We start from the raw sequence: 12,788 nt of genomic DNA on the forward strand, positions 1-12,788 counted from the left end.
GTGCTGGAGGCCTCCCTTGCAGCCCCAGCTGTGGTGGGGGCCCAGGACCTGCCTTCTCCCTCAGAGTCCCCTCCACGGTGCTGGGGCCAGAGCCCCCTTCTCCCCCCGCAAGCCTTCTCCACAGGGCCGGGGCGGGAGCCCTGGCACAGAGTCCTCCACTGCAGCATGGGGATTAGGCCTGAGCCTCCCTCCCCTAAGCCCCCTTTGTGGGGTTCAAGTTGGAGCCCCCCTGCAGCACGTCTGTGGCTGGAGCCCCCACCATTGCTGCAAGTCAGACTATTAGTGACTTTAAAAAGTATCACTGGTACTCGGGCCATACGTTAAGTCAAAGGGTCAAGTTTCAGCACTCCGCTTCAGAAAGGTTGCTGCCCCCCCGTCCCAGGAGGTTGTGGAATTAAAACATAAATTTAACTATTAAATTTTCCATCTCTGAATCTTTATTGGAAATTTTTCTCATCTCATTTTTACAAAACATTAACTCTTTCAAAGGTTACTGGTCCCCCATGAGACCATCATAAAATCAGAATTAACTTTGCTCGGTGGATAGAGCAGATGAAATAGGAAATGCCTTTTCTAAAGAAAATTGTTGTTTCCTAAGTCCAAGTTACTTTGGGTTGCTGTTCAGAGCAGTACTTTTCTGTGGAATACATAAGAATGCCACATGGGATCAGGTCAATTTGTCCTGTGTTCCAACAGTGGCCAGTGCTGGATTCTTCAGAGGGAATTAACAGAACAGAGCAATTGTTGAATTATTTTTCCCCTGTCCTCCAATCCCCACATCTGGAATTCAAAGGCTTAGGGACACCCTGTGCATGCGGCTGCATCCCTAACCATCTTGGTTAAATGGCCACTGATGGACCTCTAGCTCTGTGGCTCTCAATCTTTCCAGACTACTGTACCCTTTTCAGGAGTCTTATTTATGTTGCATACGCCAAAGTTTCACCTCAATTAAAAACTACCTGCTTACAAAATAAACATACAAATTTCACAGCACATCATTACTGAAAATGTGCTTGCTTTCTCGATTTAGCCACACAATTCTAAAATCAATTTGAATAGAAATATTGTGCTTACATGTCAGTGTATAGTATACAGAGCCGTGTAAACAAATTGTTGTATGAAAGTATAGTTTTGTATTTGCTGCGCTAGTTGCCTGTTGCAAAGTAGCAGATATTTAGATGTACCCTCAGGAATATATCAGTGTACCCCAGGGAGTACACGTGCTCCTGGTTGAGAACTCGTGCTCTGGCTAAGAATTACGGACTGCTTTGTAAGCAAATGGATGTGAGTTCTATCTCAGGTCCACTTACTTTCCAAGTAGTCTTTCGCCCCACAAAAACCTTCTCCTCTGTTTGACTTTGAAATGCTGCTGTGGTATCTATTTGATATAAAATGCGGAAATGGTCTCATAATTGGAACCTCATTCTTACTAAGGACCTGTAAGTGACTTGGGTTGTAAAGTATTGCTTATAAATGTTATGTTCAGGTGCCCCAGCAGAGAGTAACCTCATTTTTTGTTGTGATCATGTTCTCAGATATCTACAGACCCGGTTACATAAGGGGCAAAACTTCCTACGGTGTCGAAAATGTCAGACTTTTTTCAGAATAGTTGCAGATTGACGCTTGCATGTCTTTTTTAGAATGGCCAATATCTTGACAAGCAACAAATGAGAGTATTATAGGCCTAGGCAAGAGCAAGCTGGGATCCAGCCAAAAGAAGGCCCTGTAAGATGGCCCCAGACTCGTACGTGTAGGTTAATGGAAAATAATTCCTGTCACTTTTTTAAAAATTTGATTACAAATTTGGATGAGAGAGGTGCTAGTGCTTAATTGATTAAAAATTGCCCCAAAATATAATTGTAAATGGGGAATCCTCAGAGAACAGGAGTATTTCTAGCGGCGTTTCTCAGTGATTGGTTCTTGATGTTAGGCTATTTTCCTTTTTTATCAATGGCTTGTCAGGGCACATAAAGTCACCACAGACAAAGTTTGCACATGCCACAAAGCTTGGGGGAGCATAAATAATGAAAGGACTCGTCGCTGATGCAAAGCAACCTGGATTGTTTAAGTTGGATGCAACCAAACAATGTGAGTTTTAATATGGCTAAATGTGTACATTAGGAAAAAGAGGGCAGGCCATACATACCAGATGGAGTAAGCTGTCTTAGGAAAGAGTGACTGTGAGAGAGATCTTCGGCCCTTGGGTGGATAATCCATTGAACGGGAGTTCCCAGTGCCATGATCAAAAGGGCTAATGTAATCCTCATTTGTCTGAACAGGGGAATATGATTTAGGAGCAGACAAGTTATTTTACCTCTGTATTTAGCACTGAGGCACATCCTCTGCGGGAATACTTTGTGTTGTTCTGGTGCCCACAGTGCAAGAAGATAGATCAGCTTCTTGCTAAATCAGAGAAGGCCATGAGCAATGTTGCCTGAAATTGTTCCCGTGCTTGTGCAGAATTAATTTTATGTGCACCAATATGTGTGTGGTGGGAGTGAAGCTGAGAGGTTTGGAATGTGGTAGGAGGCTTAGGGCTAGGGCACAATGCTGGGATGTAGGGAGTGAGGGCTCCAGCTGGAGTGCAGGCTCTGGGGCAGGGATACTGGTGTTAAGGGGTTTGGGATGCAGGCACCCCCAGAGGACTACATAATGTACCTGCATAATGGACTCTTCAGTCTCGCTGACAGACGTATAACGCAATCTAAAGGCTAGAATTTGAAGCTAGACAAATTCTAACCAGAAATAAGTCACACATTTTTAACGCTGAGGGTAATTAACCATTGGAAGAACTTATCAAGGCTCATGGTGAGTGCTCCATCACTAGCAATTATTAAATTTAGATTGAGTGTTACTTTTTGCCCAAAAAGATCTGCTTTAGGTATTGTTTTGGAGAAGTTCTGTGGCCTGTGAGACTAGTCATAAAGGTACCCTTCTTTCTGGCATTGTACCTGGTGACTTTGACACCCTCTCTCTGGTTCTCCATTTACTACTTTGTAGTTTAAAATATTTTCTTTGCAGTGATTTGTCATCCAATTTTCAGAGAGATGAGGAGTGTAGAAATCACTGGATAGGTGCATCCTTAGATCATAAGGTATGGAATTGTTTCAGAGGAGTACAAGTGTCACCATATTCTTCCAACAACCTCATTTTTCCAAGCAAAGCAAAGCAGTAGATAGCTCTCATGTACAATGTCCTGCAGTGTCATCAGCTGTGGACTGCACTTCTGTTTTCCTTGACTCCTCCATGATTTTCCTGCCCCTTTGCCCCCATCTCCTCGTTCTCCCTTTTGACTACCTATCTTTGGCTTCTTTCTTTTGAGTACTGCCCTGTCCACCAACTTTATTGGAGGAGATAAAGAAGCTTTTAGATCTTGTCTGCCACTGCTGTCTCTGGCCCTGATTCAGAAACACACACTGTTCTTAATGTGTTTAGAGTGTTCCTGAATCAGGGCTTCTGCATCTGAACCTGGTGCTTGGTATCAGAATGAATCTTGGCTTTGCCCTGCTTCCCCAACATGTATCATGTGTTTGAGGAGTATGAAGGACTTAATGCAGATTATTGTGCACCCTGGTCATCAGTGACAATCCTGATCCTGAATGGAGATAAAGAATGTTGTAAGCCAGTGCTGAAGTACAGTTTTCAAAAATATGTATGATCTCATAGCATCTCCACAGGCATATTCTGCTGTGTCACATGCATTCATTCTAATATCAGCCAAGGACAAACTGAATAAAATCATGTGTCTCCAGAGCTGGTCTAATGAGTCTCAAGAGCTGCGTCTACACGTGCACGCTACTTCGAAGTAGCGGCACCAACTTCGAAATAGCGCCCGTCGCGTCTACACGCGTCGGGCGCTATTTCGAAGTTAACTTCGACGTTAGGCGGCGAGACGTCGAAGTTGCTAACCTCATGAGGAGATAGGAATAGCGCCCTACTTCGACGTTCAACGTTGAAGTAGGGACCGTGTAGACGATCCGCGTCCCGCAACGTCGAAATTGCCGGGTCCTCCATGGCGGCCATCAGCTGGGGGGTTGAGAGATGCTCTCTCTCCAGCCCCTGCGGGGCTCTATGGTCACCGTGGGCAGCAGCCCTTAGCCCAGGGCTTCTGGCTGCTTCTGCGGCAGCTGGGGATCTATGCTGCAGGAACAGGGTCTGCAACCAGTTGTCAGCTCTGTGGATCTTGTGTTGTTTAGTGCAACTGTGTCTGGGAGGGGCCCTTTAAGGGAGCGGCTTGCTGTTGAGTCCGCCCTGTGACCCTGTCTGCAGCTGTGCCTGGCATCCCTATTTCGATGTGTGCTACTTTGACGTGTAGACGTTCCCTCGCTGCGCCTATTTCGATGTTGGGCTGAGCAACGTCGAAGTTGAACATCGACGTTGCCGGCCCTGGAGGACGTGTAGACGTTATTCATCGAAATAGACTATTTCGATGTCGCAACATCGAAATAAGCTATTTCGATGTTGGCTGCACGTGTAGACGTAGCCAAGGAGTTTTAAGAACAACAAGAAGTCCTGTGGCACCTTATAAACTAACAAATATTTTGGAGCATTAACTTTCATGGGCAAAGACCCACTTCATCAAATGAAGCGGATCTTTGCCCACAAAAGCTTATGTTCGAAAATATCTGTTAGTCTATAAGGTGCCACAGGACTTCTTGTTGTCGAAGAAACAGACTAACCCGGCTACCTCTCTAATACTTGTCAAGGAGTTTTGAGTGTCTCTTGGCTGTGTCTATACTACAAAAATAACTTGAAATGGCTTACTTTGAAGTAAGCAATTTGGAAGCTGAGCATCTAGACACACGCTACTTCGCAGTTAAACTTTGAAGTAGGGCACTACTCCATTCCTGGGAATGGAGTAAGGACTTTGAAGTTGGGCTCCCTACTTCGAAGTTAACTTCTAAGTAATGGAAAATGTGTGTAGACTCTCTGCTGGCTACCTCGATGTAGTGCCTAACTCCAAAGTTAGTTCCTAGTGTAGACGCACATTGTTGAGACTAGAACAATTTTTGTACTTTTTAAAGGATGTTAAATTTACTTGCGTATACCAAGTCTCTTCTAAATTAAATTATTCTTTAATATTGTCTATATTTTCTTGCACTGATTATATAAATTATCTGTCAACTCCAAGTCTCCTGAAATGAAGGAATGATGCATTATCATTACGTTTCATGAAAACATTCCATGCTTCTCCAAATAGGCTGATAAATTTCAACCCTCAGTGATCTGCCATTAAGAAAATTTCTTTCTTGTGATATTTTTTCTTATTTTAGTCATTTTATTTCCTGTACTATGAAACAAGGTTAGCATTTATTTTAATAAATGAGTCTAAGGCATCTTCTGTTCTTAACCACTGAATAAATATTGAAGCTATCATAGTACAGAAAAACATAAGAGTGGCTATGGTGGGTCAGACCCAAGGTCCATCTAGCCCAGTCTTTTGACAATGACCAATGCCAGGTGCCCCACAGCAGATGAACTGAACAGAAAATCATCAGATGATCCAACCCTTGTCATCCATTTTCAGCCCTGATAAACAGAGGTTAGAGGCACCATCCTGGCCTATACCCATTAATGGACCTATCTCCCATGAATTTATCTAGGTCTTTTTGAACCTTGTTTATAGTCTTGATCTTCACAACATCATCTGGCAGGGAGTTGCACAGTTGAACTATGTGTTGTGTGAAAAAATACTTCCTTTTGCGTGTTTTAAACCTGCTGCCTCTTAATTTAATTTGGTGACTCCTAGTTCTTGTAGTATGTGAAGGAGTAAATAACATTTTTCCTTATGTACTTTCTCCACATAGTCATGATTTCATAGAGCTGTATGATATTCCCCCATTGTCATCTTTTCTATGCTGCCAAGTTCCAGTCTAATTAATCTCACCTCGTATGACAGCCACTTCATGCCCCTAATAATTTTTGTTGTTCTTTTCTGAACCTTTTCCAATTCCACTATATGCACATTGAGTTGTTTTCAGAGCTGTCTACAATGATTCCAAGATCTGTCCTGAGTGCTAGCAGCTAATTTAGACCCAATCATTTTATATGGATAGTTGGGATTGTGGTTTCCAGTACGCATCACATTGCATTTATAAACCATAATACTGTACTTTAATCAAGTACAATATTATTAAATTAGTATAAAAGCCTGACAGTGTAGTTGTGTTTCGCATATTAGGAAAAGGCCATTGTCTGACACAAAATAAATCCTATTCCTTGATAAAATGACCAGGACAACCAAACCCAACTCTTTTAAAAAAAAATTCGGGCATTATGAAGATGGAAGTTGTATCCAGTCAAGAAGCCTAACTCTTCCCCCACAAATTCACACTGATGTAATTTCGTGGTTATGAAAGGAATTTAGACCCTGCAAGACCAGTACAGGTGGAAAAAAGAATTAGGCCCAAGATGTTTGGAGACAGCCATATTTTAATTCATTTTTTTTCCCCCTCTTCATTATGTACAGATGAGAACACTTTGGTTTTTAATCTCCACCCTATTTCATAGTATTAAGATTATTTTCATTATAAATATTACTTTGGAATAAAGCTGGTTGAAAATCCAATAAAATTTCGTAGACATTCAGTTTTTGTAGATTTTAAAAAGTTTTTGATAAACAAAAAACTTCAACTACAAAACATGAATTTTTCCTATTAAATTTTAAATGAATATGTTTTGGTTTTTAAATCAAACTCAGAATTCAGGAATTGTTGACTGCTTCTGCTTTTGATTGTTTTAAACTCACCTGCAAACATTCCAAACTAAAGATGTTTTGACTACTGTGAAAAAAGAAAACATTTCTCTCTGGGAGGCCAGCTCCACTATGAAATTATGCCAGGGTTTAGTTTGGGGTGTTTTTAGTTTTTTCAGATAAATGGTAGTAGTCTGGGAATGTGAAGATGACCAGGGCTGGTCAGTGTAGACAAGGACATTAGGCTAGCTAGTCATGAGGTGGTTCTTCATGCCAGTAGTGTTTCCTCATGACAGCTAATGTTTGATAAGCACAGTTTGTCTGCAGTAAGAGGTAACCATTGTGTCAACTCATTTTAATTGCATAACTAGGATTATACTTCCTAGCGAAGAAAAAGCTCGTGTCTCTCTGTTAACCATTAAAAGCTAACATGTAGACGGTGGAACTTCCCAGCACATACTGCGCATTTTTGATGTCTTACCTGCATTGCTTCATAAAGTGACAGATGGTAATTCTGCCTATATGTGAAAAATAGCACTATGTGGTTGTGTGATTTGTGTACTGGCATCCTCTTTGACCTTGCCAGAGGGCCTGAACTTCCTTCTCCTTTCCCTCCTCAGGCCATCTCCCGCTTGTGTGAAGACAAGTATAAAGACTTCAGGAAATCTATGAAGAAACGGTCAGTTAGTGCTGACAATCTGACTGTGATTAGATGGTCCCCTGCCATCATATCCTAACAATGGAGTCTGGGGTATTCTGATGGAAGGACTGTTTCATCCATCCAGATTTTTTGGGGGGGTGATGAGGGATAGAAGAGACCTTTGGGTTTTTACTTTTAGATCTGTCAAGCTGCCTTTATAGTGCCTCCCCCTTGTGTAGCACATACAAATTAATTAAGTGGAAGGAGAAATCAGTACAGTATACAGGAAAGGAGACTGGAAGCAACTCTTTTTTTTGGTCACTTTTCTTCACAACTTTACTCTTTTTTTGGTAAGGAAACAGCTGATCAAATGCTTGGAATTAAAAATGAAAAAAAGGAGGAGAGAGAGAGAAAGAGATTAAAGGACTGTGCCCTTTTTTATTAGGCTGTACTTTTCAGCAGAAATGGTGGCCTGAAACCAAAACACAACTAAGTTTGGCCATGCACTATAGGAATGGAGTTGAATTATCCATCTTAAATTATTCTCCTTAGTATCTTCTATCATTTTTTTTCATTCCTTGCTGCTTCTTTGGGTTATTTTCCATACTCTTCTGCACAGCAGCAAATACAAAGTCTGTATCTAGAGTAGCGCAAACCTCTGAATAAATAGTATTGGTGTTTTTTTATTGCACTTTTCTCTGTAAGCTGATTTATTTGCATTATTCTTCATAATCATTATGCATATGCTATGTTTTTATGCCTTTTTTTGTACTTAAAGTAACTTGACCATAATGCTGAACCAAAAGTGTATACAGAGATCAGGTGATCATTTGTAATTTCATGATGTATTTTATTTATAGTCTGTGTAGGGGTGTGTGCCTTCCTGAGTTCTTAGAATCATTTATATTTCCTTAAGGTAAAGATTGTTAAAGGATTTAATTGAGACTTGGGCCAAATTGTTGAAATTTCCCTCAGATCCTGTACTCCTTTTTGCAGATTTTCATAGCATTTGAAGTTTAGCAGAATTCATTATATGACAGGGGAGTTTTGTATGACCCAACTAATTCATTCCTTCACCTCCAGGTCTGTTGTTGCAAGCAATAGCCTCAATTTTTATATGTTTACTGTAAATCAAAGTTAGTTTGTATAAAATCAAAAACTTAAAAAAATGTTCCAGTGAAAAGGTCCATAGAAGAGCAGCGTATTAATCTTTTACCAAGATATTTGTCACAGATGGAATGAATCTTAAAAATATAAAATAAAAAATCCCTGGCATTTTTCAGTGTAGGTGCTTAGAGAAATTTAAAGAAAATTCAAACTGTGAAGGCCCTTTTCTGCTTTGATTATTGTACTCTTCTGTTATTGGTTCCCTTCTTTAATCATGTCTTTTGCCACATGAGAACCTTTTATATCAAATAACGTATCTATGTAAAAACACTTGTTTGCTCTCTAATGCTTATGTGCGTCTTTTATGAAGTTTTTTGCATATTTTACAAGATACAGTTGAAAAATCTGGGTCCCCTAATTTTTTTGGCAAGTATCCTTAAAGCAAATGGCAGCAGACTTTCTGTATTTGACTTCCTTTTGCACTTCTTCAGTGAATGATAGCATTCATATCAGTTTTATTACACCCTAAGACGTAGGGGCTCATAAATACATAATTCACTCCCAGTGCGATGCTGATTAGATGCCTTGAAAGTGGAGAGGCTTGGAAAGGATTGAAGTACTAATGCCAAAAAAATTTTCTATTAATATTCTAATGAGATCTATATAAGATGAGATCAAAGTTTTGCCCATATATTCTCTTAGTGTCTTTCAGGGCATTAAAAGTAATCTAATTCTCATCCTTTATCCCTGTGTCAATACATCAGAACTGTGAGTACCCAGGTCCGTGCCTTTTCCTTGAACGTTGAATGAAAGACCACTCTTTAAAATAAAAGTTGAGAACATTTGAAGCTCAATTCAAAATATAGGTAAAAGGACATTTTCCTAGCATTTCCCCTCCCAAGTATAAATTTAGGTTTTGCAGATATGTAAAATGTTTGCTTTATCAGGACTTTGTGGAACAATTTTCAGTTAATATTAGTTTTATCCATATTTTTCAGTGATATGAATTCTGAACTATGTAAAGATTTCAGTGCATCTGCTATAATTTTTGTGGAGTTTATTAAACTACTTTAAAGATTGTATAGTCTATTTATTGTATGTATGTACATACATTCTGATTTTAAAAAGTGGATTCTGTAAAACCTGGCTCAGTCACGTTTAAACTATTGAATATCGTTTTAGCCTTGTGCACTGGACTCTACCTCTGTATAGGAGAATTTTCCATATCTTTAATTAGTACTGATTCTGTAATTAATTTGGTTGTTTCTTGCACTAAGAATTAAACAAAATCTGTGTATTTTTTCTTTAGTTTTGGTTTTGCATTTGGAATCACTTACATTTGGATGGACTTACCTTTCTCTCATGGTTGTGGAATGCTTTGCTTTCTGTTTTGGTTTGTTCTAAGTCTGCCTCAGACACACACCACAATACAACAGTTGTTAACAAATCTGAGTGAGTATCATTTGTTTACAAGGTAGCCAATTCCATGTAATTAAAAATGGGATTAATTATTTCAGATTATGATGTGTGTTTGTGTCTTTTTTTTGACATATCATTGGCTGGTAAATATCACCCTAAGAGGAGGAAGATTTCTTCCTGAGAACAATCAAAAGAAGCCAAACCAGGATGGTCAGCCATGGTCCAGGAATTTTAATCTAACACCATTACATGATGTTCAATTTTAAATTTTAAAATCAACCCAAATCCATTACGTATTTGGGTTGATAAAACAGTTTTAAATTTTAATGTAACACCATTACACCAAAACTACTTAAGAAGCTTTGTGAAGTCTCATGGGGTGAATGCAACGAGTAGGCTTTGCAACATCTGAAATAAAGAAAGAAATGTTCAAAAAGGATAAAAGCTGCATTAAAAACATACATGTGGTTACTCAAGACATTGGTCTTTGAAGCATGATTTGGAAGTAGCACAGCCAGGCTGTGCAGCCCCTGAGAGCTGTAGAAAATGGCAAGCAGTGAAAAGACGCTCAGCCCTGGTCCAAGAAGTTTGATATTTCTATCAACCCAAATAGGTAATGGATTTGTTTTCAATGTCTACAATATCAGTTTGTCATTTCAAAACTCTGCCAAGGTGTTTCTGAATTTGTTATTTAGCTATTGTCTTAAGAAAAGAATGGCGTTGAAGACTTCACATAAGTCCACCTCAGTTATCATTATCTTATTTAATTATATTCTGTTTGGAGCCCATGGGCCCTTGCACTCTAGTGAGAATTGGAAAAATATTTCTAGATGACATGTTATGTTTTTTCTGTGCACTTTTTTTTACAATCAAAGGCATTGCAAACAGGAATCTGTGTTCCTACTCTCACTAACCAACAGCTGGTGTTATATTAAATCATTTCAGCCGTTTTATTGTTTTATAACTGCTCGTCCTTGAGGCTTTATATCATGAAGATTTTAAATAGGGGAATCAATATATAAATAGCTTTGTATGGGAAAGAATTGTTTAATAACAAAGTGATACCTATAGCTTTTTAAACTGTATAAACACGTACACCACTTCTGTTAATAAAAATATTAAAATTCGTGGACCAGGGCTGAGCATCTTTTCACTGCTTGCCATTTTCTGCCACTCTCAGGGGCTGCACAGCCTGGATGTGTTACTTTCAAATCATGCTTCAAAGACCAATGTCTTGAGTAACCACATGTATGTTTTTAATGCAGCCATTATCCTTTTTGTACATTTCTCTCTTATTTTGGATGTTGCAAAGCCTAGAAGTTGCATTCACCTCGTGAGTCTTCACAAAGCTTCCTAAGTAGTTTTTTGTGTATGGAGGCAGATGACAAAGTGACATCTGGTAATCTTGGTTATCTACGGAAAATAGCATTGTGTAGGAGGGGGTACAAAACTGCAAGAGTGATGAGCCTGAGAAAACAAAGCCATAACAGATGAAGCAACAGAAATTGTTTACAGTGGCACATTGCTCACAAATGTTACATTTTCTAATGATGCATCTAAACTGCAGGTGGATATGCTTGCTCTGAACTACAGTGATCTCTGTGTTCTATCAGGGAATATTCACCCACAGCTTTTACCTTAACCATTTGGAACCACTAGTTTTATAGAACTCTGTACGTGCCATCCCTGTAATATAAATAGTTAAATACAGTGCTTTTTATTACAGTACTTGCTGTTACTGAGTACCAGCCCCTTAGGAGCCCCAGCCATTGTGAAAAAAGGTACTGGTTAAATATATTATTAGTCCAAGTGATGGTTATTATGAAGTGTGCTAGCATTTCTCCCTACAAGGGGGACATCTGGGACTGATCCCTCTTGGTACTACTAGTATTTTTGAGTAAAGAACTAGAGTTTTTGATGTAAAAAGGCCACAAGTATTCATGGATATGAGGACTTAAATCCATACAGAAACTAAGTGTTTATAAAATCATAGGGTTGGAAGACGCTTCATGAGGTCATTGAGTCCAACCCCCTGCTTAAAGCAGGACCAATCACAACTAAATCATCCCAGGGCATTGTCAATCTAGGGCTTAAATACCTCTTGGGATGGAGGTTGTGCACAGGACTTCTTGATTACACTGCTGAATGCTCAAGCAATATATTTATACTCTTCCTAGTCATCTATCCAAGTTTCCACTTGTAAGTTTTTAGTTTTTGTGTTTAAGTTGACCAAACATTTTACTGTAAAGTCAAATTGGTCGCCTACCATATTTGCTTTTCTTGTTGCACATCAGGATGGTAGGTTCCTGTGCCTTCAATAAAACTTATTTAAAATACAGCTAACTTTCTTGGACTCCTCTGATCTTAGTGTCCTTGCTCATCAGTTTCTTGAAGGAGTGAAAGTCTGCTTTCATGAAGTCCAGGGTCTATATTTTGCCACTCTCCTTTCCTTTCTTCCTTGAGCCAGGATCCTGAACTTGACTATGTCATGAACACAGCTTCCTAGGTTGCCACCCGCAAAGTCATATAAGGCAACCAGTGTCTTTCCTCTGAGGAGACCCCTTCTCTCGTCTCCTACTAGGGCTATCACCAGCCACATTATTTGCATATTTCTGAGAGATCACAGAAAAGGAGGTGGGAGCTGGAGCTGGCATAGAACTGAGGGGCTGACATAAGATGTGCTGTAACCATTGTGAGGAATAGATGTGTTTAAATAGAGATGGAAAGTTCAAGAAAAGAAGAAGCTGATCATAGATACAGAAGAAAACATAGGCAGATGGTAAGGCCAGACATTACCATTTAAATTATTTAGTTGGACCTTCGGCCTAACAAGAAGTCTAGAATTTTACCCCATGATTCCTTTAGCAAGACAATGTCTTCTACTTGAGCTAGAGCAGAAGTCAGCAACCCCCAGAATGCACATAAGCC

At 39.5% G+C, this 12,788-nt stretch overlaps 1 protein-coding gene across 2 annotated transcripts in view; it reads left to right on the top strand.

Annotated features, from left to right (window-relative positions):
* Positions 1 to 9,962, top strand: part of CCNY (cyclin Y) — a 197,351-nt gene extending 187,389 nt beyond the window's left edge. For both annotated transcript variants that reach the window (XM_074985006.1, XM_074985007.1), the window contains exon 10: positions 7,315 to 9,962. In XM_074985006.1, the coding sequence (XP_074841107.1) occupies positions 7,315 to 7,431 (117 nt within the window). In that variant the 3' untranslated portion in view covers positions 7,432 to 9,962. The remainder of the gene's footprint in view (positions 1 to 7,314) is intronic.
* The last annotated feature ends 2,826 nt before the right edge of the window (positions 9,963 to 12,788 follow it).

This window comes from Carettochelys insculpta, chromosome 2 (genome assembly GCF_033958435.1).
Source record: "Carettochelys insculpta isolate YL-2023 chromosome 2, ASM3395843v1, whole genome shotgun sequence".
NCBI lineage: Eukaryota > Metazoa > Chordata > Testudines > Carettochelyidae > Carettochelys > Carettochelys insculpta.